Source organism: Oncorhynchus clarkii, chromosome 12, assembly GCF_045791955.1.
Source record: "Oncorhynchus clarkii lewisi isolate Uvic-CL-2024 chromosome 12, UVic_Ocla_1.0, whole genome shotgun sequence".
In the NCBI taxonomy this organism is placed as follows: Eukaryota; Metazoa; Chordata; class Actinopteri; order Salmoniformes; family Salmonidae; genus Oncorhynchus; species Oncorhynchus clarkii.
The window spans coordinates 43490672-43512357 of NC_092158.1; the positions used below are offsets into that span (position 1 = coordinate 43490672).

General features: G+C 41.9%; 1 protein-coding gene across 1 annotated transcript in view; it reads left to right on the top strand.

The window, feature by feature from the left end:
* The window catches only part of LOC139422469 (uncharacterized), a 71424-nt gene extending 53807 nt beyond the window's left edge, over positions 1-17617 (top strand). The window contains exons 8-18 of the mRNA XM_071173637.1: positions 4273-4392; positions 4880-4956; positions 5291-5466; positions 5895-6153; positions 8190-8209; positions 9290-9409; positions 10155-10346; positions 12169-12311; positions 14605-14819; positions 15659-16407; positions 16957-17617. Coding sequence (XP_071029738.1) covers positions 4273-4392; positions 4880-4956; positions 5291-5466; positions 5895-6153; positions 8190-8209; positions 9290-9409; positions 10155-10346; positions 12169-12311; positions 14605-14819; positions 15659-16407; positions 16957-17015 — 2130 coding nt within the window. The 3' untranslated portion in view covers positions 17016-17617. The remainder of the gene's footprint in view (positions 1-4272; positions 4393-4879; positions 4957-5290; positions 5467-5894; positions 6154-8189; positions 8210-9289; positions 9410-10154; positions 10347-12168; positions 12312-14604; positions 14820-15658; positions 16408-16956) is intronic.
* Positions 17618-21686: the final 4069 nt, after the last annotated feature.

The following is a 21686-nucleotide window of genomic DNA, read 5'->3' on the forward strand; positions in this document are numbered from 1 at the left end:
TGGGGATGTTTTTCATTGGCAGGGACTGGGTAACTGGTCAGAATTGAAGGAATGATGGATGGCGCTAAATACTGGGAAATTGCTGAGGAAAACCTGTTTCAGTTTTGCAGTGACTTGAGACTGGGACCGAGGTTCACCTTCCAGCAGGAAAATGACCCTAAGCATACTGCTAAAGCAACACTCAAGTGGTTTAAAGGGAAACATTTAAATGTCTTGGAATGGCTTAGTCAAAACCCAGACCTCAATCCAATTGAGAATCTGTGGTATGACTTAAAGATTGCTGTACACCAGCGGAACCCATCCAACTTTAAGGAGCTGGAGCAGTTTTGCCTTGAAGAATGGGCAAAAATCCCAGTGGCTAGATGTGCCAGGCTTATAGAGACATATCTTAAGCGACTTGCAGCTTTAATTGCTGCAAAAGGTGGCTCTACAAAGTATTGACTTTGGGGGGGGGGGATAGTTATGCACACTCAAGTTTTCTGTTCTTTTGTCTTATTTCTTGTTTGTGTCACGTTCTGACCTTAGTTCTTTTGTTATGTATTTGTTTTAGTATGGTCAGAGCGTGAGTTGGGTGGGTTGTCTATGTTAGTTTTTCTATGATTTGCTATTTCTGTGTTTGCCCTGGTATGGTTCTCAATCAGAGGCAGCTGTCAATCGTTGTCCCTGATTGAGAACCATATTTAGGTAGCTTGTTTTCTGTCTTTGTGTATGTCACCAGACAGGACTGTTTCGTTTCGTGTCATTCTCGTTTACCATTTTGTTGTTTTGTTCGAGTATTCGTTTTCATTAACAAAAGGCATAATGAATACTTACCACGCTGCACCTTGGTCCTCCTCTCTTTCTCCCAACGACGAACGTTACAGTTTGTTTCACAAGAAAAAATATTTTGCATCTTGAAAGTGGTAGGCATGTTGTGTAAATCAAATGATACAACCCCCCCCAAAAATTATTTTTAATTCCATTAAGTTAAACTGCAATAAAAGTAGCAAAGAAATGGTTGCATCATGTTATGGGTTTCTTTATCATTGGCAAGGGAGTTTTCTATGATAGAAAATAACCTGTTTAGAGCTAAGCACAATCCTACAGGAAAACCTGGTTCAGTCTGCTTTCCAAAAGACACTGGGAGAAAATTCACCTTTCAACAGGACAATAACCTACAACGCAAGCCAAATACAGTGCCTTGCGAAAGTATTCGGCCCCCTTGAACTTTGCGACCTTCTGCCACATTTCAGGCTTCAAACATAAAGATATAAAACTGTATTTTTTTGTGAAGAATCAACAACAAGTGGGACACAATCATGAAGTGGAACGACATTTATTGGATATTTCAAACTTTTTTAACAAATCAAAAACTGAAAAACTGGGCGTGCAAAATTATTCAGGCCCTTTACTTTCAGTGCAGCAAACTCTCTCCAGAAGTTCAGTGAGGATCTCTGAATGATCCAATGTTGACCTAAATGACTAATGATGATAAATACAATCCACCTGTGTGTAATCAAGTCTCCGTATAAATGCACCTGCACTGTGATAGTCTCAGAGGTCCGTTAAAAGCGCAGAGAGCATCATGAAGAACAAGGAACACACCAGGCAGGTCCGAGATACTGTTGTGAAGAAGTTTAAAGCCGGATTTGGATACAAAAAGATTTCCCAAGCTTTAAACATCCCAAGGAGCACTGTGCAAGCGATAATATTGAAATGGAAGGAGTATCAGACCACTGCAAATCTACCAAGACCTGGCCGTCCCTCTGAACTTTCAGCTCATACAAGGAGAAGACTGATCAGAGATGCAGCCAAGAGGCCCATGATCACTCTGGATGAACTGCAGAGATCTACAGCTGAGGTGGGAGACTCTGTCCATAGGACAACAATCAGTCGTATATTGCACAAATCTGGCCTTTATGGAAGAGTGGCAAGAAGAAAGCCATTTCTTAAAGATATCCATAAAAAGTGTTGTTTAAAGTTTGCCATAAGCCACCTGGGAGACACACCAAACATGTGGAAGAAGGTGCTCTGGTCAGATGAAACCAAAATGGAACATTTTGGCAACAATACAAAACGTTATGTTTGGCGTAAAAGCAACACAGCTCATCACCCTGAACACACCATCCCCACTGTCAAACATGGTGGTGGCAGCATCATGGTTTGGGCCTGCTTTTCTTCAGCAGGGACAGGGAAGATGGTTAAAATTGATGGGAAGATGGATGGAGCCAAATACAGGACCATTCTGGAAGAAAACCTGATGGAGTCTGCGAAAGACCTGAGACTGGGACGGAGATTTGTCTTCCAGATTTGATTTGATTTGATTTGTCTTCCAACAAGACAATGATCCAAAACATAAAGCAAAATCTACAATGGAATGGTTCAAAAATAAACATATCCAGGTGTTAGAATGGCCAAGTCAAAGTCCAGACCTGAATCCAATCGAGAATCTGTGGAAAGAACTGAAAACTGCTGTTCACAAATGCTCTCCATCCAACCTCACTGAGCTCGAGCTGTTTTGCAAGGAGGAATGGGAAAAAATGTCAGTCTCTCGATGTGCAAAACTGATAGAGACATACCCCAAAAGGTGGCGCTACAAAGTATTAACTTAAGGGGGCTGAATAATTTTGCACGCCCAATTTTTCAGTTTTTGATTTGTTAAAAAAGTTTGAAATATCCAATAAATGTCGTTCCACTTCATGATTGTGTCCCACTTGTTGTTGATTCTTCACAAAAAAATACAGTTTAAATCTTTATGTTTGAAGCCTGAAATGTGGCAAAAGGTCGCAAAGTTCAAGGGGGCCGAATACTTTCGCAAGGCACTGTATACATTGGAATTGCTTACGAAGACGACATTTAATGTTCCTGATTGGGCTAGTTACAGTTTGACTAAAATCAGCTCTAAATTTTATCACAATACTTCAAATCAAATTTATTTATATAGCCCTTCGTACATCAGCTGATATCTCAAAGTGCAAGAAATGCAGGTGTAGAAGCACAGAGACGGATACTTAATGTCTGTCTAACAATGATCAACAATTAATTTGACAGAATTTTTGAAAGAATAATGTGCTAATATTGTACAATCCAGGTGTGCAAAGCTTTTAAAGACTTACCCAGAAACACTCGCATGTGATTCTAACATGTTTTGACTCAGGGGGTTGAATACTTATCTAATCAAGATACTGAATATTTGTGTTTTATTTTTCATGTTTTCTTTTACAAAAAAAACAACGTTTTCTTCCACTATCACAATAGAATATTTTGTGTAGATCATTGACAAAAAATTACGATAATCTTTTTATCCTTTTTATACTTTCTGAAGGCACTGTATATCAGAATCAGTTGGAAGCCATTCCTTTTTCATGACTTTCCAATGCCTGCATGAAATTAAGAATATTTTTTAGCTGAGTATATTTATTTATCTATTCAGGCATTTTGTCCTGCCAATTTATTCGTGGTCCAGATTAAATCTTCATATTTTTGCCTCGAAAGTGTTTTAGGCATTGCAAATGGGTTGTTAAATATGAATGAAGGATCCTCACTTTGATACTGTTTGCGCCAATGGAAATAGGAAATATGTATTTTGTGTGTGGACCAGAGGTGAACAATATTAGATTAAAGACATTTTGGAATTCATGCATAGTGATCTCATGCCACTGTATATGCCTTTTTTAAATTTTGTATGCCATTTAGCAGACACATTGCAAGTGCCATCATTCTACTAACTGAGCTATAGAGAACCATTAGTCTTTGTGTGTGTGTGTGTGTGTGTGTGTGTGCATGCGCGCCCATGCATGTTGTGTTTTCTTGACGCCAGTGTGTGCATGCACATGGTTTAAACTAGTTAATTGCCACTGAGTACTTCCCACCCAACTATACTGTAAAACAAAAATCGGAGATTTCTTGAATAAGTGCCTTTTCATAATTTTCTCAACCACCCACGGAGTTGGAACAAAACTCTTATCAAAGCCAAAGTTTTTGTTACAAGCTATCTACTTGTACTTTCTTGTTTTTGCACAATTTGCCAGGTTTTTTAGGCACATTTCCCATCATAGTTTTTTCAGCTAGATCAAACCGGCCTCTTAGATTTCTCTGAGTCAAGGGTGTTGTGAATCGACGTTCCTTTCTCGCCTTTTATTTTAAGTATCATTACTCAAATTCGGTTGCTATGGCGATGGTGAAGAGGGCGGTTCTGCCCTTGCCAAAGAGACGGATAATTGGCACTGTCTCTTTGTTACCGTGGCAACAATAACACCCCATCCCTCTCTCCATCCCTCTCTTCCATCCAAGGTAAACCTGGACTTGGCTTCACTCTTAGACAGTGATGACAAGAAGCACAAGAACAAGAGAGGGGTCCTGCCCAAGCACGCCACCAACATCATGCGCTCCTGGCTCTTCCAGCATCTCATGGTGAGCTAGCAACATTAGTTACAGTAGCAACAGAGCTAAAATTCATCCCTATTCCTTTGGTTAAGCTATAGAGGAAGTTATTGTTAAAATCAGGGTGAAGGGTTTAGAGCTAATAATGTCAGGGTTGTAGCTGTGTATGACTGAAGGCCTCATCCAGAAACAACCCACATAGCTTCTACCCCGTAGGCACTTGTAGTGATCTGAATTAATGAATTGAATATCTCCATGAATTAATTGAATAGGTATAAGCAATATGGTAGTTCCACTCCCTCAGATAGTCTATGAAGAATTAGATTTAGGGGCTAAGGATTGTTTCTGGCCAAGGCCTGAGAATACAAAGTGTTGGGGCATGGGTCAAAGGTTTAGGGAAGTTGAGAGTTTAGGGATGAGGGGAGGGTTTGAACTCTTCATTCACAAAACTACTAATTGAAATTGCTTAAACTTTACTGATGGCATCCTAAATATCTTAAATCAATCCCTTGTGTAGCATCCCTACCCAACAGAGGACGAGAAAAGACAGATTGCAGGACAAACAAATCTGACCTTATTACAGGTCAACAACTGGTAAGATTGTAATACTACTACTGCAAATGCACTAGGAGATGAAAATCAGCTGGCTAAAAGTATGGATGAAATCAATAGAAATGTTGAATGTTCAGAGTGAATGTTGATGAGTTCAAACTTCAGTGCTATGCTTTATCACCTGATGGTGATTCACAACATAGTGGCGCCATCTACTGGTCTACAAATGTTCTCAGTATCATAGAGCACAACATTCTTACAGAGAAAAAAAGGTCTGTCTCTATGTTTCTCTCACACTGTCTCTTTCCCTTTACCTCTCCAATTCCCACTCCCCCCCTGCATCTCTCTCTCCCCCCCTCTCTTTCTCTCTCTCTAGGTTTATCAACGCTCGCAGGCGCATCCTCCAGCCCATGCTGGATGCCAGTAACCCAGACCCAGCTCCCAAGGCTAAGAAGATGAAGTCCCAACACCGTCCAACCCAGCGCTTCTGGCCAGACTCCATTGTTGCTGGCGTCTTGCAGACACATGGACCTCACTCTAACAACGCTGACAGTACGTCACTGAACAATTCAAACACTCTGTCAATGTCTATTTGTCTGTTTCAAAACTCTGGCTGAAGAATGGTTGAGTCATCATGATTCTCTTTGATATTTCAACACAGTTTCCTTGTTATTTCAACCTACTTTATCAAGGTAATCATTTTGCATCAATCTGCATAGATAGTGTGCACTTGCGCACTCATCCTCATGGATTTAAAAGCAATAGAATACATTGAATGTTGGCATGGGCTATAGTGATTCCACCACATTAGACCAGTTCATTCCTTTTAATCGCATTAGGGGGGGGGGGGGGTGAATGAGTGTACACTTTGATGAGAAGGATATAGAATCGGAGGCAGTTATCGGAGGCTGTTATGTCAAGTTTGTGTGTTTCTTAGTGTGTAAACCCTGCGTTGCCTGCTTCTCCTTCTCCTCATACAGACCCCCTAGGCTTGGACAGCCTCCAGCCCCTGTCCTCTGACTCAGCCACCCTGGCCATGCAGCAAGCAATGCTGGGTGGAACCGACGACTCCATGGATGGCACAGAGGAAGAAGAGGAGGAGGAGGAGGAGGAGGAGGAAGAGGAAGTTATGGAGGAGGAAGAGGAAGATGAGGAGGAGGAAGAGAGCGAGGGAGGGAGACGTATATCTGGCGGTGGAGGAAGGAGAGATCTGGGCATGGAGCATAGAGAGGGGCTAGAGTAATGAGAGGTGTTAAAGGACAACGTGACCTTTTGACACCTGGGTTGTGTTCAGTAGTCACCAAAACAGAAGAAAACAGAGACAGAAAGGGACTACCTGGATTTCTCCACTAAGAAATGTGTTTTGTTACGGGTGCCCTAATGAACACGATTCAGACCATGCTTTCCTCCACAAACCACACCTCCATTCAATCTTGACCCCTGACCAGCCCCTAGATTCAGGCAACAGTCACACCTTGAATGGGCCTTTTGTTTTTTCTACCATGGATGTCTGTCTAGAAACTACAGATCCGTCCCATCAGAACTCTTAAGAAGGAAGATCCTATATGAGGATTAGGGGTCTGAAGGTGTCCTAAAATGGCCACCATAAATTGTGTGTCCTAGAATGGACACCATGCTCTGTGGACTAGTGGGTTACCCCAAACCTCTTATGTTTTATTACTGACAAAACAATGACAACTATGAGTTGCTGTATGTGAGTTGATTGTGAACTTGTACTGTAGGTCTATACCTGGCCCTCACGTTGGGTTCCATGCTTTGGAATCATCCAAGCCTTAGTCCGTTTCAGATTGACTCCATAAACACAATGTTGTCATTATGTTTTCCACACACATTTTCATAATGTTGATGACGAGCGATTTTTTTCGCTGCAACAAAATGGATGTTTTCGGGGCATGATTAAAAAAAAAACGTTAAATTCTTTGAGGCCAAGAGCAAAAACTGCACAAAGTATGTATATTAGATGTTATGACGTTTGCGTTACATTGCTGAAGGCTTGCATATTTATAAACATTTTTCTTACAGCTTTCAGAAGACGGCTCAAATGGCACCTTTGTAGAAGGCACAAAGTAACTGTTGTGATGTTCTGGAGGTCTTGCAATTGAGAAAACGCTTGAGTGAATCCGAGTTATCGAAGTTACTGATGGCCAACCAAGGTGACACAATCTCAAGACTGGAAAGGAACACTGTATATCACATTGAGGATTCACATTACAAAGTAACAGTGTCTCAATGAGTTAAAGAAAAACGTACCGACATGGAGAGAAATGGAATTGAATCCTCAGTTCAAAGAACTAACATCTTTAAGTGAAAACCTTTGCAAGAAAAAGACAATTTAAAGGGAAAGCCTGCATATTTAAAAGGGAAGAGTTAAATTCCTGAAACGATTCTCTATGTTTTACGTTAAGGATTTGAAGAAACTGTGAAAACTAATTTCAACCCTCTTTTTGTGCTAAATGAAATCCACAAAATGAAGCCACCCTTTATCCGATGTGATGTCTAGAAAAGAAAAGAAAAACCTGTTCTTGAATGTTCATTGAGATGGTTGGTCTTTGTGAAGTATGTTCTTCATTATAAACTGGGTGGTTCGAGCCCTGAATACTGATTTGCTGACAACCGTGGTATACCACGGGTATGACAAAGCATTTATTTTTACTGCTCTAATTACATTGGTAACCAGTTTCTAATAGCAATAAGGCACCTCAGGGGTTTGTGGTATATGGCCAATATACCACGGCTAAGGGCTGTGTCCAGGCACCTAAGAACAGCACTTAGCCGTGGTATATTTGCCATATACCACACACCCTCGTGCCTTATTGCTTAATTATACATTTTCTTGATTGCTTATTTTTTAAATGGTTCTTCCAGAACAAGTGACAATAGGGATTTCATTATTTTGGTTTGTGCACATTGTTGTCATAATCTATTGTTTCAATAGACATTTTTTTATAATTAAAATAGATAAAGCTTCTAGTTTGAGTATCCTTTCTGAGGCAGGAAGGTGTGTGCATATGACAGTGGTCACACACAGTGTGTATATTAGGGCAGCCTCAGTCAGCTTACTATAGACACTTTTGTGAGTATCGTGACAGGCCTACCTCTCCTCCCTGTGGCCAGATTGGGTATTACAATCAAAATAGTACAAATGACATCAAAAGAAACTGCACACTGTTAAAGGGCTAAAGATACCCCACATAAATTGTCCTGAATCTGTGTCTGTTGCGCATTGTTTAATCTTACACCATTGCTCCTGTCAGGAAAGTTCACCCAAGCCACAGTACCTGTTGCATGCTGACAGTAAACCAACACTGGGCCTCTGCTTTTCAAACAAGAAAGACCACTTCTGTATGAGACAATAACCACAGTTATCCACAAATTACAGATGAAGCTCAGACTAAACAGCCTCAATGTAGAGCAACTTCCCACATGTCCTTGTCATGTCTCTATTTTCCCACCCTCTGGTTGTTAATCAAACCTGTGATTTGGTCTTGCTGGAGTACCACCCACATGTCTTCCCACCTTTACATTTGGGTGACCCATGTACTGTAAGTAGAGAGCATCAAAAAACATTTGCTGAATATGATACAAGTCTAGGATCTTCTGTAGATGGCCGCTATACATTGATTTCAGACATTCACACACGCACACACATATATATATATATATACACACTTGTATTCTTGACCTACTTCATCGTAGATGGCCATCACACACACACACACACACACACATAATAAAATACCCCAAATTCCTAAAATCGTTGTATCTGTATTTGGACTACATATGACCAAGCATTCCTTGATTGCCATTAGGGTAGTTGTGGTATGGCAAGTTGTTGTACATTGCACTAGTTACCAGTCATTCAGTTCCTCTGAAGTTATCCATCCTAGCAGCAGCACTGAAATAGCTGTAGCAGACAGGGCCTAACTGTAACTACCATTCTCAATACTTTATGCTAGCAGCAGTTCTGGAGCCAACCTTAGGTATAAATAAGAGGGGAAATGACAGAGACAGGAAAAGCCACTGGTGCTTGGGTCTTGTTTGAAGTGGGCTGCTGCCATGGCAGTCGAGCATGGTTGGGACCTCAGTGAAGAGGCTGGGCAGTGTGTCATATGCACACACACGAGCGTGAACACACACGTAAGTACAGACACACACACACAGTCGCCACTCCCTCCTCCCACCCCAGACACACCTCACCACACAGCAGCCAGCCCTGTAGGTCTGTGGAGTTGCGGAGACACCACTGCCATCTGGGCACTAGCATACAGCAGCAGTAATTAGATCCATAGACCCAGGACCCAGTCCAGCCCAGTCCCAGCCTGTCATATTGCAGGGCCCTCCCGGACAACTTAAGGGCCTCGCCAACACAGCTCTGGTCTTCAGAGAGGCGTTTGGTTCAGTTGTCTCACTGCATTTCCTTACTGGATTTCCATCCTGCAGTCACTGGTCACTGGAAAGAGCAAGCGGATTGAAGGTAACATGGAAGCTGTTTATCATTGTATTGTAGAAGATGTGTAATGGAAATGAGGCTGTTGACATTTAGGGAGATAGAGATGTGTAGAATAAGTGGTACTTATACCAATGGTTTAAGGTACTTTGATGCATGTTTGGTATTTACAGTATTGTCAATTGAAGAAAAATATCTGAGAAACTATTTTCTCTTCTCATCCTTTGCCATAGTTTCGCATACAGTTTCGATGATTACTTCACACATTGAATACCAGTTTTATTTGGGGCTCCCGAGTGCCGCAGCCGTCTAAGGCACTGCATCACAGTGCTAGAGGCGTCACTACAGACACCCTGGTTTGAATCCAGACTGTCTCACAACCGGCTGTGATTAGGAGTCTCATAGGGTGGAGCACAATTGGCCCAGCGTCGTCCGGGTTTGGCCGGTGTAGGCCGACATTGTAAATAAGAATTTGTTCTTAACTGGCTTTCCTAGTTAAATTTAAACAGTTTATTTCTTAGATTGGATATCAAGACTATAATAGTAGTGGAACTCCTGGTTGCCAGTTGGGACGGGACCCCGCCCCATGCTAAAATCCTTCATGCTCTAGGGCTCAGTGCTATAAAGTCTCAGTGGACTCCGCTTGCCAGTCTGGATTTAATCCGGCCCATGCAACAACGAAAAACCTTCTCTACTAGTGTAAAACTCAGTTCTCCCAGGTCTCAGTGGACTCAGTTCTGAGTAAATCCAACATTTTCCTGTACATCTCTAGGCGTCAAGATGTCCATCGCTAATGCAGCCGCGCAGGCCATGCTGTCGGATGCCTTGCTCCGGGACGGCGCCGGGGGCAACCATATCGGTCACCTGGAGCTGGAGCTGCCGCTCGACAGGGTCATCAAGTTTGTGTCCGTGGGGCTGCCCTTGCTGCTGGTGTCCATGGCCTTCGCTCGCGAAATCTCCATCGGTCAGTCTGTCTCTCTCAGACTGTCTCTGTCTGTCTCTCCGTCTCTCTCGCTCTCTTCTAGCTGCAAATCACATTCGTTACATTCTCTGATATTATTTCCTTTCCTCTCTTTTTGCCTCTCTTTCCCTTTTCTGTGTTTAGTTTTTGCAATTTTCTCTTTTGTCCACTGTATCATTGGGTCAATGTTCCTCCATTTTCTTTTTCTGACTCACATGCCTCTCTCTAGTCTCTTCTCATTTGCCTTTTTCCCTTTACTGTACGGGAGTGAGAATCTGTGTTAAGGCAAGGGAGTTAGTGATTCCGATTCAGTCACAAACCAATGTTTGCACAGCACTTTTGTGAATGGAGGGCACATGGGGGGACACTGGATATTCAAACGAACCTGGTTGTAGTTTAAGGGTTAAGGGGACAATTCTATCAACTATTCAAAAGGTTCATTGTAACGATTTTCAAGAATTATAAGGTCTCTTTCAATGTACTCATATCATTTCCATTTGTTTTCTGACTTGAGTTGACATGTACTGGACCCCAACCATGGTCAACTGCAACAATAACACTAACACAACAATGTGTGTGATAGTGGCACACAGAACAGGGTACTTACAGGCAAGTTTATTTCCTTTCATTGACATTGAGCTAACGATCGTCTTCCCGTCGAGCTGGTCAATAATCAGCCGTTACAGATGTTAATTGGCAGGAGGATGACTGAGAGCAGCGTTCGCAAGTGCCGTGTTGCCTGATAATTACTGGCAACCTACTCCTTTTGCAGTTCTCTATCAAAGTCAAATTAAATGATATGCTAATTAACTGGGAGATGTTGCAAAACGAGGGACAGTCTAGGAACGGTTGATGGCTCTTGGTTCTCCTTATCTCGCTTGGTTTGTTGTCTGCTTCCTCTTTTGTCTGGTTGGCGGTGTCTCCGTGGTCTCTGTTGTGTGCACCTGCTGCAGCAGCCAAGAATTCTGCCCACAGCTACAAATAGCTGGGTGAGAAGGATCCCTTGTTGTACAATGGGTAACAAGCAAAATATGGATGGCAATAGGGGTTATTTGTCAAACTGTCGCCCAGTGGTAGAAGCAACATGTTTTGTTGCTGTCTGTGTTCCCTTGTAACCTGACGGTCTTGTAGTACATAGTCCATTTTGGACACAGCATGTCCCCAGCTATCTCAGTGTCACGTACACTCGCACAAACGCACGCACGCACATCGTGTAACATGTAACCCATCCATGTACAGTTATCTGTAATACCATAACACTGCATGCCCAGTCAGCAACTGGATGGTTGGGTTGACTTATTTTAGGAGACTCTCACAGATGTGGAGATTTGGAGTCTGTGTATAAAAATAGGGTGTCCTGTGTTTATTTCAGAGTTTTCTCTGAAGTGGCCCTTTGCCTGTCGCCCTGCCCTGCTCTCCCAGCACTGCTGTAGAGGAGATGGGCTGAAAGGAAGGGTGTGGACCCGCTCTGTGGTTAAGCCATCTGTATGGTGGAACGGGCAGGGCTTGTTCTGAAAAAGACCCACACATTAGGAGGGTAATACCACCCTGTTTAAAAACGCAGGTTTCCATTTAGAAGCATATGATTTCGATTTGTTAGGGCTAACCTTTCTGCTTCTGGAAAAGGGAACCTTCTGAAAAGCTTTAAGGCACGTTATGGAAACTCTCTCTCTCTTTCTGTGGTGTGTGTTTATGTCTATGCATGCAAGTATGTTATGTGTGTGCACATGCACGCATTTTTATGTCACTGTAATACCTTTCCAAACTGGACCAGTGCAATTTTTGAGCTTAAAATAATTCAAATCTATATTTGTTTTTCTTGTAGGCCCACAGATCAGCTGTTTCCCACCTAACAACTTCACAGCCAGGCAGGCAGCCTATGTGGACACGTACTGCTGGGACTCCCTGATGCACCATGAGTTTGACACAGATGGAAAGTTCGAGGAGCGATCCCTCTGGGTGCACAAGGTAAGGCCGGCTGTGTTCTGTCATGCTTGAACGAGAGACAATTGCACACACCTTAATGTGGCACAGGAATTGGAGAAAAAATGTCATAAAACTACTGTAAATAGTTGCTCTTTGTCAGGTGATAAATGACATCCGTGTAAAATAAGTGGGTGAAGTCAATGATATACCGGAGGCATTTTGTGGGCTATACCTGTATTTGGCAATGTTGTTGGAAGATTCCCAATTCAAAAAATATGCACTGACAATACATTCTTAAGAGAGAAACCGAATGTCTTTTTGAAAGGGACATCTAAAGATTTCTCCAGACATAACACTGTTAAACTTTGACAAGACATTAACAATCTGAGGTTTCTGTTACTGAGGCCATTAACAACTCGTTTGAAAGCTCAGGCATGCACTTTTAGATGGGTTTTTAAAAATATGTATTAAGCGGTTCTATCAGTACTGGGCTGTCCAAGTAAGACATGGACCTCACGCTCATGGGTATAATGATGGAGTTAGCCATGTGCTGTGTCCATTGGTATATTTTGATGTGTATTCTGGTGGGCAGTCTGTTCAGAAGCGGCTGATGAGGAGCTGTGTCACAAGCTTGTGAGGGTGTAAGGGGTTGCGTCCTGGCGGCAGAGAAGTCAGACGCAGGAGAGAAAACTGTGTTTCCAACGGCGCAGTTTATTGGACAAAAACTCACCGGGAAACATAACAAATATAACAAATGGGCACAATACCCTACACACGCCCGGACAAACGTGCACAAACACAAATAACAATCACCGACAAACACATGAGGGGGAACAGAGGGTTAAATACACAACATGTAATTGGTGGGATTGAAACCAGGTGTGATACAAGACAAGACAAAACCAAAGGAAAATAAAAAGAGGATCAGCGATGGCTAGAAAGTCGGTGACTTCGACTGCCCAACGCCGCCCGAACAAGGAGAGGGACCAACTTCAGCGGAAGTCGTGACAGAGGGGGGGGGGTGTGTGTGTTTCTGATGTAGCACAGTACACAGTTTTAGGTGTTCATTGTGGGAAATTGTAGTGTCATGGAAATTCCCATCAACTGGATGGGGTCACCATTTGTAAGGGTGTGGAAATGATCCAACCAATATGTAGAAATTATGCTGGATATAATAAGAAACTACATTAATCAATCTGACTCCAATATTATGTGAATAAAGGCAACAGGCCGTGTACGTTTCTGGAGGAATCTAGTCAAGGTAGCAAGCTTTTACATCACCTCTCAGTATGACTACAATGAACATGTGTCTAACTTTCACCGTCATATCATTTTTAAGAGATTAGATACAAATAGCTAATCCTGACAACCAATGTTCTAGAAATAATTTATTGAGAGATGTCAAGGTGGTACCCAATCATGTGTAGTGTATAGTGTAAATAACAACTACCAATAGATGTATTAAATTATAAGTGTATAGTCAATCAAATAATTACTCCTTCAAACAAGGAATGCATTTACTCAGTTCAACTAATATGATTTTTTTGTTACTAAAGAATTGACACTCAAATAATTACAGTGTACATGAAATAAATTATACATTTACTAAGTGATACACACAGGAGCTTGGTAGCAAGTTCTCAAAATATGAGAAAATTCACTGCCCTTTTAACCAAATTCAAGCAGAATCTCATGCCCAACCTGAATTAGCATTTCTTTGCACTCCTGCTAGTAAAAACAAGGGACAGGAGCAAACCCAGATTCGAATTTAACCAACTCAATTTAAATGATAGTTTTAAGAGGAGCGCTCCTATCTGCCATCCGATAAACAAAATAACACAGCTTACTTCACTGTAACAATAAATCCAAAGCACTTACAGTACAATGAAACATATCAAAATGTGTAGTTCTTTATGAACTCTTGAAACAATCCAAACATGACAATGGAGCCTGGAAGTCACCAGTCTCGAGTATCACCTTCTCTCATTCTTCCACTACAAAATTAAGCGAGGTTGTGAGTAGATATGGAGAGCGATAGGGAGCATTGGATTTTTACCATTACTTTGTACACTAACCATCATTACTTTTGAATGGAAAGTGCCTCTTAATTCCTTAATGTCACATTAAAGAGCACCCATTAAAAGTCATTAATCTTTCTCATTAAACATTTAAAATGTAGTCTGTAAATTACTCTTCTTCTCTCCCTCCTACTCTTCTCTTCATCTCACTCTCTCTCACTCTTTATCCTTTCTCTGTCATCATCTCTTACCCTCTACCTCTCCGGTCCCCTTCCTTTCTCTTCGCCCCCCCCCCCCCCCCCCCCCCCCCCTCCCAGATTTTCCCTTACTCTCTGTTGGCTATGACCATGATGATGTACCTGCCTGCCCTCATCTGGCGTTTCCTCGTGATGCCATCGCTGGGCTCTGACCTGCTCTTCATCATTGATGAGCTGGACAAGTCCTACAACCGCTCCATACGATTGGCTCAGAGCATCCTGGAGATGCGACAGAACACCCAGAACCCCCTCACCTTCCAAGCCGAGCTTGAGAGGTGAGAGTGGGTGTGGCAGAGATTTGTTGAGTCAGGTAGAGGGAGGATTTTGGACTGGGGAATAGGGGAAGTCAACAGGCTTAAGGTGTTAGCCTGCTTCAGTTTGGCTGGCACCTAACGTGTGTGCTTGCATACTCCGTTAAAATATATTTTCTTGAAAAATGAGAAAAAAGCAGTAATAGTACTGTTTGTGCATTTTGAGAAGCCGTTGCCAGTATACACTTCCTTAAAATAGTCAGACTTAATGTACGATAACTCAAGAAGTCTATCATAAATGTTGCTTTTTTTGCCAAGGAGATCTTAGTTGCACAATTTTACATCTAACTAAGATGTTTGATCCAGTATTTATCAATTAAAAAAATTGTGAATCAAAAAAGAGTTCTCGTTGAATGACAATAAAGACTTTATTGAAGAATCCCTACTGTTGACCAATCACTGATGAAGGGGCATAGACTCTCTGGCTTGCCTCCAGAACAGATTTTGTGAGCCCGAACAGCCGAAAAAAAAAACAAATGAACAAAAACTTCACAAAATGTGGTCAGAATATATTCACAAACTTTACCTGCTGGGAAGCACACCTTTAGATTGATGTCTACAATGATTCTGAAGACGTTTGAGTAGCAATCACGTTCCCGGGTGTTTGTAATGCCCATGGAAACTGAAAACAAGATACTAGTTTAGCTTCAACTACAGGCATGTTATTGACTATTTAAATCTTGAATACTATAAATGCCTTAGATGCTCATACAACCTCCATTTTCATACAACAGAGCCAATAACATGAAAGCGTGCTTGAGCCGTCTGTCCTCTAACCCGATCTCCTTCATGGTCTCTTTCAGGGCCAAGAGGAAGCGCTACTTCGAGTACCCCCTGTTGGAGAGGTACATGCAGAGCAAGCAGAGCTCCTACTTCCTGGTCAGCATGCTCTTTCTCCGCGGCTTCCTGTTGCTCACCTTCATGTCAGCCGCCTGCCTCTACCTCGTCTATTTCCACCTGTCCGCCTTCCTCCGGGACGAGTTCAGCTGCTTCGTCCGCACGGGCCTGCTGCGTGACCAAAACTGGGTTCCCGAGCTGGTCCAGTGCAAGATGACCGGCCAACTGGTCTTCCAGGTGATTAGCGTGGCTAACGGCGCTATCTATGTCCTGCTGGTGCCTATCGTGCTGTTCAGCTTGGTCCGCCTCTTCTGCTGGGATACGACTCTATTGTCGGTGTATGAGGTTCTCCCCGCATTGGGCCTCAACAGCGGTCACAAACTGGGCTGCCCGCTCAACGACCTCAACGTTCTTTTACTGTTTCTGCGCGCTAACGTGGTGCACCTGCAATCTTATGGCAGACTGAGGGCTATATGCTCGCTGGCACCCCCGCAGATCGGGAAGGGGAATGGCATGAAGGGTGTGAGGATGCTGACGGAGGAGGAGATTGAGGAGAGGGCCGAGATGGCGCAGGAGTTGGAGGAAGACTTGGAGGAGCTGCAGGAGGAAGGGAAGCTCAACCTGGTGGACATCATGACCATCTTAGGAGCGGCCCGTGGAAACGCTGTCAACTGCACAGAGTCCAGGCCACTGGTGGAGGAGAATATGAGTCTGGGTACCATAACTATTATCTACACTCTCAAACGTATTCTGTTAGTGGTCTTCTTCGTCTATATCGTTTGGGATGTTGAGAAAATTATAAAATGAGGAATCACTGCAAGACTGCAGATGAAGCTGAAATTAAATAGTCTGCTCCAGTACTTTGACTGAGTACCGGATGGTGGTGTAAGCAGTTTTCATTGAATAGCCACTATACTCTTATTGAATATTAAATGAGGAGGCAAAAGTAATAATGGACTTGACTTGAGATAGCAGGTATGATATAAACATTTCCATCCACACTTAGGGAACATTGGAATATACCATATGTTCTCAGTAGCTTTGATACAGAAATGCTTTGCACAAATATTAATTCTACACAAATGGTTTATTTTAATTGTCAAACTACAATGCCAGTAGGCCTAATATAAATAACTATTATGTGTTAGAGAGTTTTTCCCATGACCGGACAGCCGGTCAGAGGCTTTTATTAGGAAATACTGCAAGACATCAGGTACAATGTGTTTTCTTTCCACTCCTAACTCCCCTCTCTGTCTCCTTACAGAGCCAAACCACCAGGGGTACCATGAGTTGAAGGAGACTGCATCATGTAAAAATGACTAAATCACCAATGGACATCAATGTGACACCAATCAATGTGGATGAAGGAAAAATATACTGAACAAAAATATTAACGCAACATGCAACAATTATAAAGATTTTACTGAGTTACATTTCATATAAGGAAATCAGTCAATTGAAATACGTTTTTAGGCCCTAATTTATGGATTTCAAATGACTGGGCAGGTGTGCAGCCATGGGTTAGCCAGGCCCAGCTAAAAAAAGGGCTTTATTACTGACATAAAACCCCTCAGTTTCATCAGCTGTCTGGGTGGCTGGTCTCAGACAATTCCGCAGGTGAAGAAGCTGGATGTAGTGGTCCTGGGCTGGAGTGGTTACATGTGATCTGCAGTTGTAAGGCCGGTTGGAATTACTGCCGAATTCTCTAAAACAATGTTGGAGGCGGCTTATGGTAGAGAAAATAGCATTTAATTCTCTGGCAACAGCTCTGGTGGACATTCCTGCAGTCAGCATGTCAATTACATGCTCCTTCAAAACTTGAGACATCTGTGACGTGTTGTGTGACGAAATTGCATTTTAGAGTGGCTTTTTTTGTGTGTAATAATCATGCTGTTTAATCAGCTTCGTGATATGCCACACCTGTCAGGTGATCTAGGCAAAGTAGAAATGCTCACTAACAGGGATGTGCACATCATTTGAGAGAAATAAGCTCGTTTGTGACTCAAACATTTCTGGGATATTTTATTTTAGCTCATAAAACATAAAACTACACTTTATATGTTGCATTTATATTTTTGTTCAGTATAGCTAGGTTTAGAAGATTAGTTAAAAAAGACTTAACCCTGGAGAGAAGTGAGGGACGGTGTTCTGTACTCAGAGAAATAGTTCCAAAAAGCCTCCATTAGAATGAAAAGCTTGGTGGTTGAGTTGAGCGATGTCATTTTTTGATGTATGACTGAGCTTTTGGGTCGTTGGGACTCAACTTAATTTCCACCACAGATTTCCTATTTGTCCTTTATGGATATGCTATGTACTGTACTTGTTAGGTTTTGTGATTTGTCAAAAGGTAAAGTTCTATCTGTGAAACGTCTAAAGGTAACATTTGATATGCTCTATGTCAGATACAAACGTAATGAATAAAGTTATTTTTATGACTGTTGTGTTAAACAGCTCGTGTGAGTGAAACATTTCTTGTCCAACTGCTGTAGCACATTCTGATGTTCGGTGGGTCACTAATGAGGTGGAAACCTTTCCTTACCACCAGTGAATCATATTGCAAATGAATTGCCTCATAAATAGAAAAACTGTGAGTAGTTACAGAAGTAGGATCTTAATTTGTGGCAGTTTGCTCAAGCAGGAAAAGAAACAGGAAATGTGAATTATTATGTGGATAAGGAACAATTATAACGAATAGACATTTTTGTAGGGTTTGATAGGGAAACTTAAACATCAAATACACTGGATTTTGCATTGCAGGAAAGTTCTCCTGCAACAGGGTGATCAAATGAAGATCCTACATCTGTGATTAAATGTGCTCACTCTCCAAAAAATGCTTGACTTAGTCACAAAAGCAAAGGTGCAAATGTAAGCAATCTGTGCAGAAATATTTGCTGCTCCTGAGCACTTTTTGTAATTAACAGTAGAAACATTTGTCGAGCTCGTCTTCCCTGACATTTTGAATGCTTAAACTTTTTAACTCTATACTAGATTGTTCTCCTCTTACACACCACACATATATTTATTGTAATACAATTATATTAAATGAATGTTATCTTCCTACACCCAATCATGACTGTGATTCAAAACCAAAATTCGCACATTCCATATTCACTCATTTATAGGCAGTGGGGTTAAGAATTGATAAATACCAGGGTTGGGAAACCAGGATTGATATTTTAGGAGTTGAATAAAGAATCATATTGTTGCTGCCCAATGTGGTTTGGAGGGAGGAGTGCTGCAATGGCATTTTGCGCTGCAATGTCAGATATCCTGCAGAGACTCTCTCATAGGTTGTGTCACAAATGGCACCCCATTCCCTATATAGCGCATTACTTTTGACCAGGCCCCACAGGCTCAGTTGGGACTCAGCCAATATGTCAATATGTTAGTTGTGCAGCCATAGCCACAGGAGTATGATCCCTACAGATCCCTATTGCCTTTTGGTACTGACACTTTGTGACTGTCACACCATTGAACGCACAGTAAAAACCCTTGCATAATAAACATTCTTATCATTTATGCACGCTAACAATCCCTTTGCACTATACACATGGTGATACACTCAACTAGAATAGCTCGCTGGACGTTAGACTATTCGAAGAGGGACGCAAGCTCTTTTTTTGCTGAATGTTAAATACAGCAGCCATTAGTGTAGTTTGAAAGAAGAGCGAACGTGTGACGGCGGTAGGCTAGCAGTTATATATTTAGACCCATAACCATTCAATCTTGGTGAAGAAAAGAAGTGAAAGCCTTCTGCATATAATTATAGTCCTATCCTATTCAAGGATGTCATTAGAATGACAGACAACTAAACGTATGTTATTTTATTAAACTAAACGTATTTTATTTACTTATTTAAGCTAGGAAGGAATGAAGCAACAATAGAGAAAGAGGTAGGCTAATGAGCTCAGGTGCATCCTGTTTCCATTGATAATCCTTGAGATGTTTTTACAACTTGATTGGAGTCCCACAGTTGACAGTGCTTGTCAGAGCAAAAGCCAAGCCATGAGGTCGAAGGAATTGACCGTAGAGCTCCAAGACAGGATTGTGGCAAGGCACAGATCTGGGGAAGTGTACCAAAACATTTCAGCAGCATTGAATGTCCCCAAGAACACAGTGGCCTCAATCATTCTTAAATGGAAGAAGTTTGGAACCACCAAGACTATTCCCAAAGCTGGCCGCCTGGCCAAACTGAGCAATCGGGGGAGAAGGGCCATGGTCAGGGAGGTAACCAAGAACCCGATGGTCACTCTGACAGAGCTCCAGAGTTCCTCTGTGGCAATGGGACCATGAGAAACAAGATTCTCTGTTCTGATGAAAGATTGAACTTTTTGGCCTGAATGCCAAGCGTCATGTCTGGGGGAAACCTGGCACCATCCTTATGGTGGAAGCATCATGCTGTGGGGATGTTTTTCAGCAGCAGGGACTCGCAGTCTTGTCAGGATCGAGGGAAAGATGAACGGAAAAAAGTACAGAGAGATCCTTGATGAAAACCTGCCTCAGACTGGGGCGAAGGTTCACCTTCCAATAAGAAAATGACCCTAAGCATACAGCCAAGACAATGCAGGAGTGGCTTCCGGACAATTCTCTGAATGTCCTTGAGTGGCCAGCCCAGAACCCAGACTTGAAACTGATCAAACATCTCTGGACAGACTTGAAAATAGCTGTGCAGCGATGCTCCCCATCCAGCCTGACAGAGCTTGAGAGGATCTGCAGAGAATAATGGGAGAAACTCCCCGAATACAGGTTTGCCAAGCTTGTAGCGTCTTACCCAAGAAGACTTGCAGCTGTAATCGTTGCAAAAGGATCTTCAACAAAGTGCTGAGTAAAGGGTCTGAATACTTATGTAAATGTGATTTAATATTTTTTGTATTCATTTGCAAAAATGTTGTTTTTTTTAAACTGTTTTTTTCTTCGTGATTATGGGCCCCATAATATGGGGTATTGTGTTTAGATTGATGAGGGGGAAAAACGAATCCATTTTAGATCGAGGCTGTAACTTAACAAAATGTGGAAAAAGTCAAGGGGTCTGAATATTTTCTGAATGCACTGTACACTCTGCTATCTTTACCATTAGGCACTTAGGTACATGTAAGAGATAATCAACAAGGGGCTTTGCGTTCAATAGAAAACAATGAAAGACGTGGAAGATGTGTTCCACAAAGCGCTAGCGGAGTACAACTGACCTTCCACAGAATTGCATTATTTTCCAGAGAATGCGTAGAGCCCGGAGTTGATTATCCCTTTTATACCATGGCTATAATTTAATACATTTGCCACTAGAAACATCCACTGAAGTAGCTAGCAAGTTTATTCACACAACACCATGCCCACACCGCCGTGGCACCATGCACTGGCACGCCACCTTTTGTCCCTTATTTGGTGGTGAGAAAGTTGGCAACCCTACTAGCAACCCTAGATTTGTGTCGGGACTATATCTTGTGGAAGGATGACATAGTATGAATAAATTCATCAATCTAACGTTTTTAATGAAAATATGTCAATCATTATTTTGAATATGTTGGTAACCCGTTGTATAAAAGTGATAATGCCCTCGAAGCCGGTGTTTGGATGATATATTTGCACGGTTTGCAGGCCCTCGACGAACAACAACCGTGCCAATATATCCTCCAAACACAGGCTTCGAGGGCATTATCACTTCAATTTAACGCATTGTAAATTTGCAGAATTCAATGGCAACAGTTCATTCTTACATGTTCTATGTTTGAGCTGCTTTTGAAAGATGAAAGTTGAATTGAAAACATTATTGGCCTTGTTGAATTCGATTTTCATAATGGCAAGCTACAGTAGGACTGATGGTTTGGTAAGCAAGTCAGTTTGTTTGGTTACCACGGCAACTACTGTAGCTATTGTAATGACCTGATTAGATCATAAATATACAGTGTTCCTATTCTTATTCAATTGGAAAGGCAAAACATGTGTATATTCAATTGTCTATAGCTTTACTAAAACTGTATCATTATGTAAACTTCT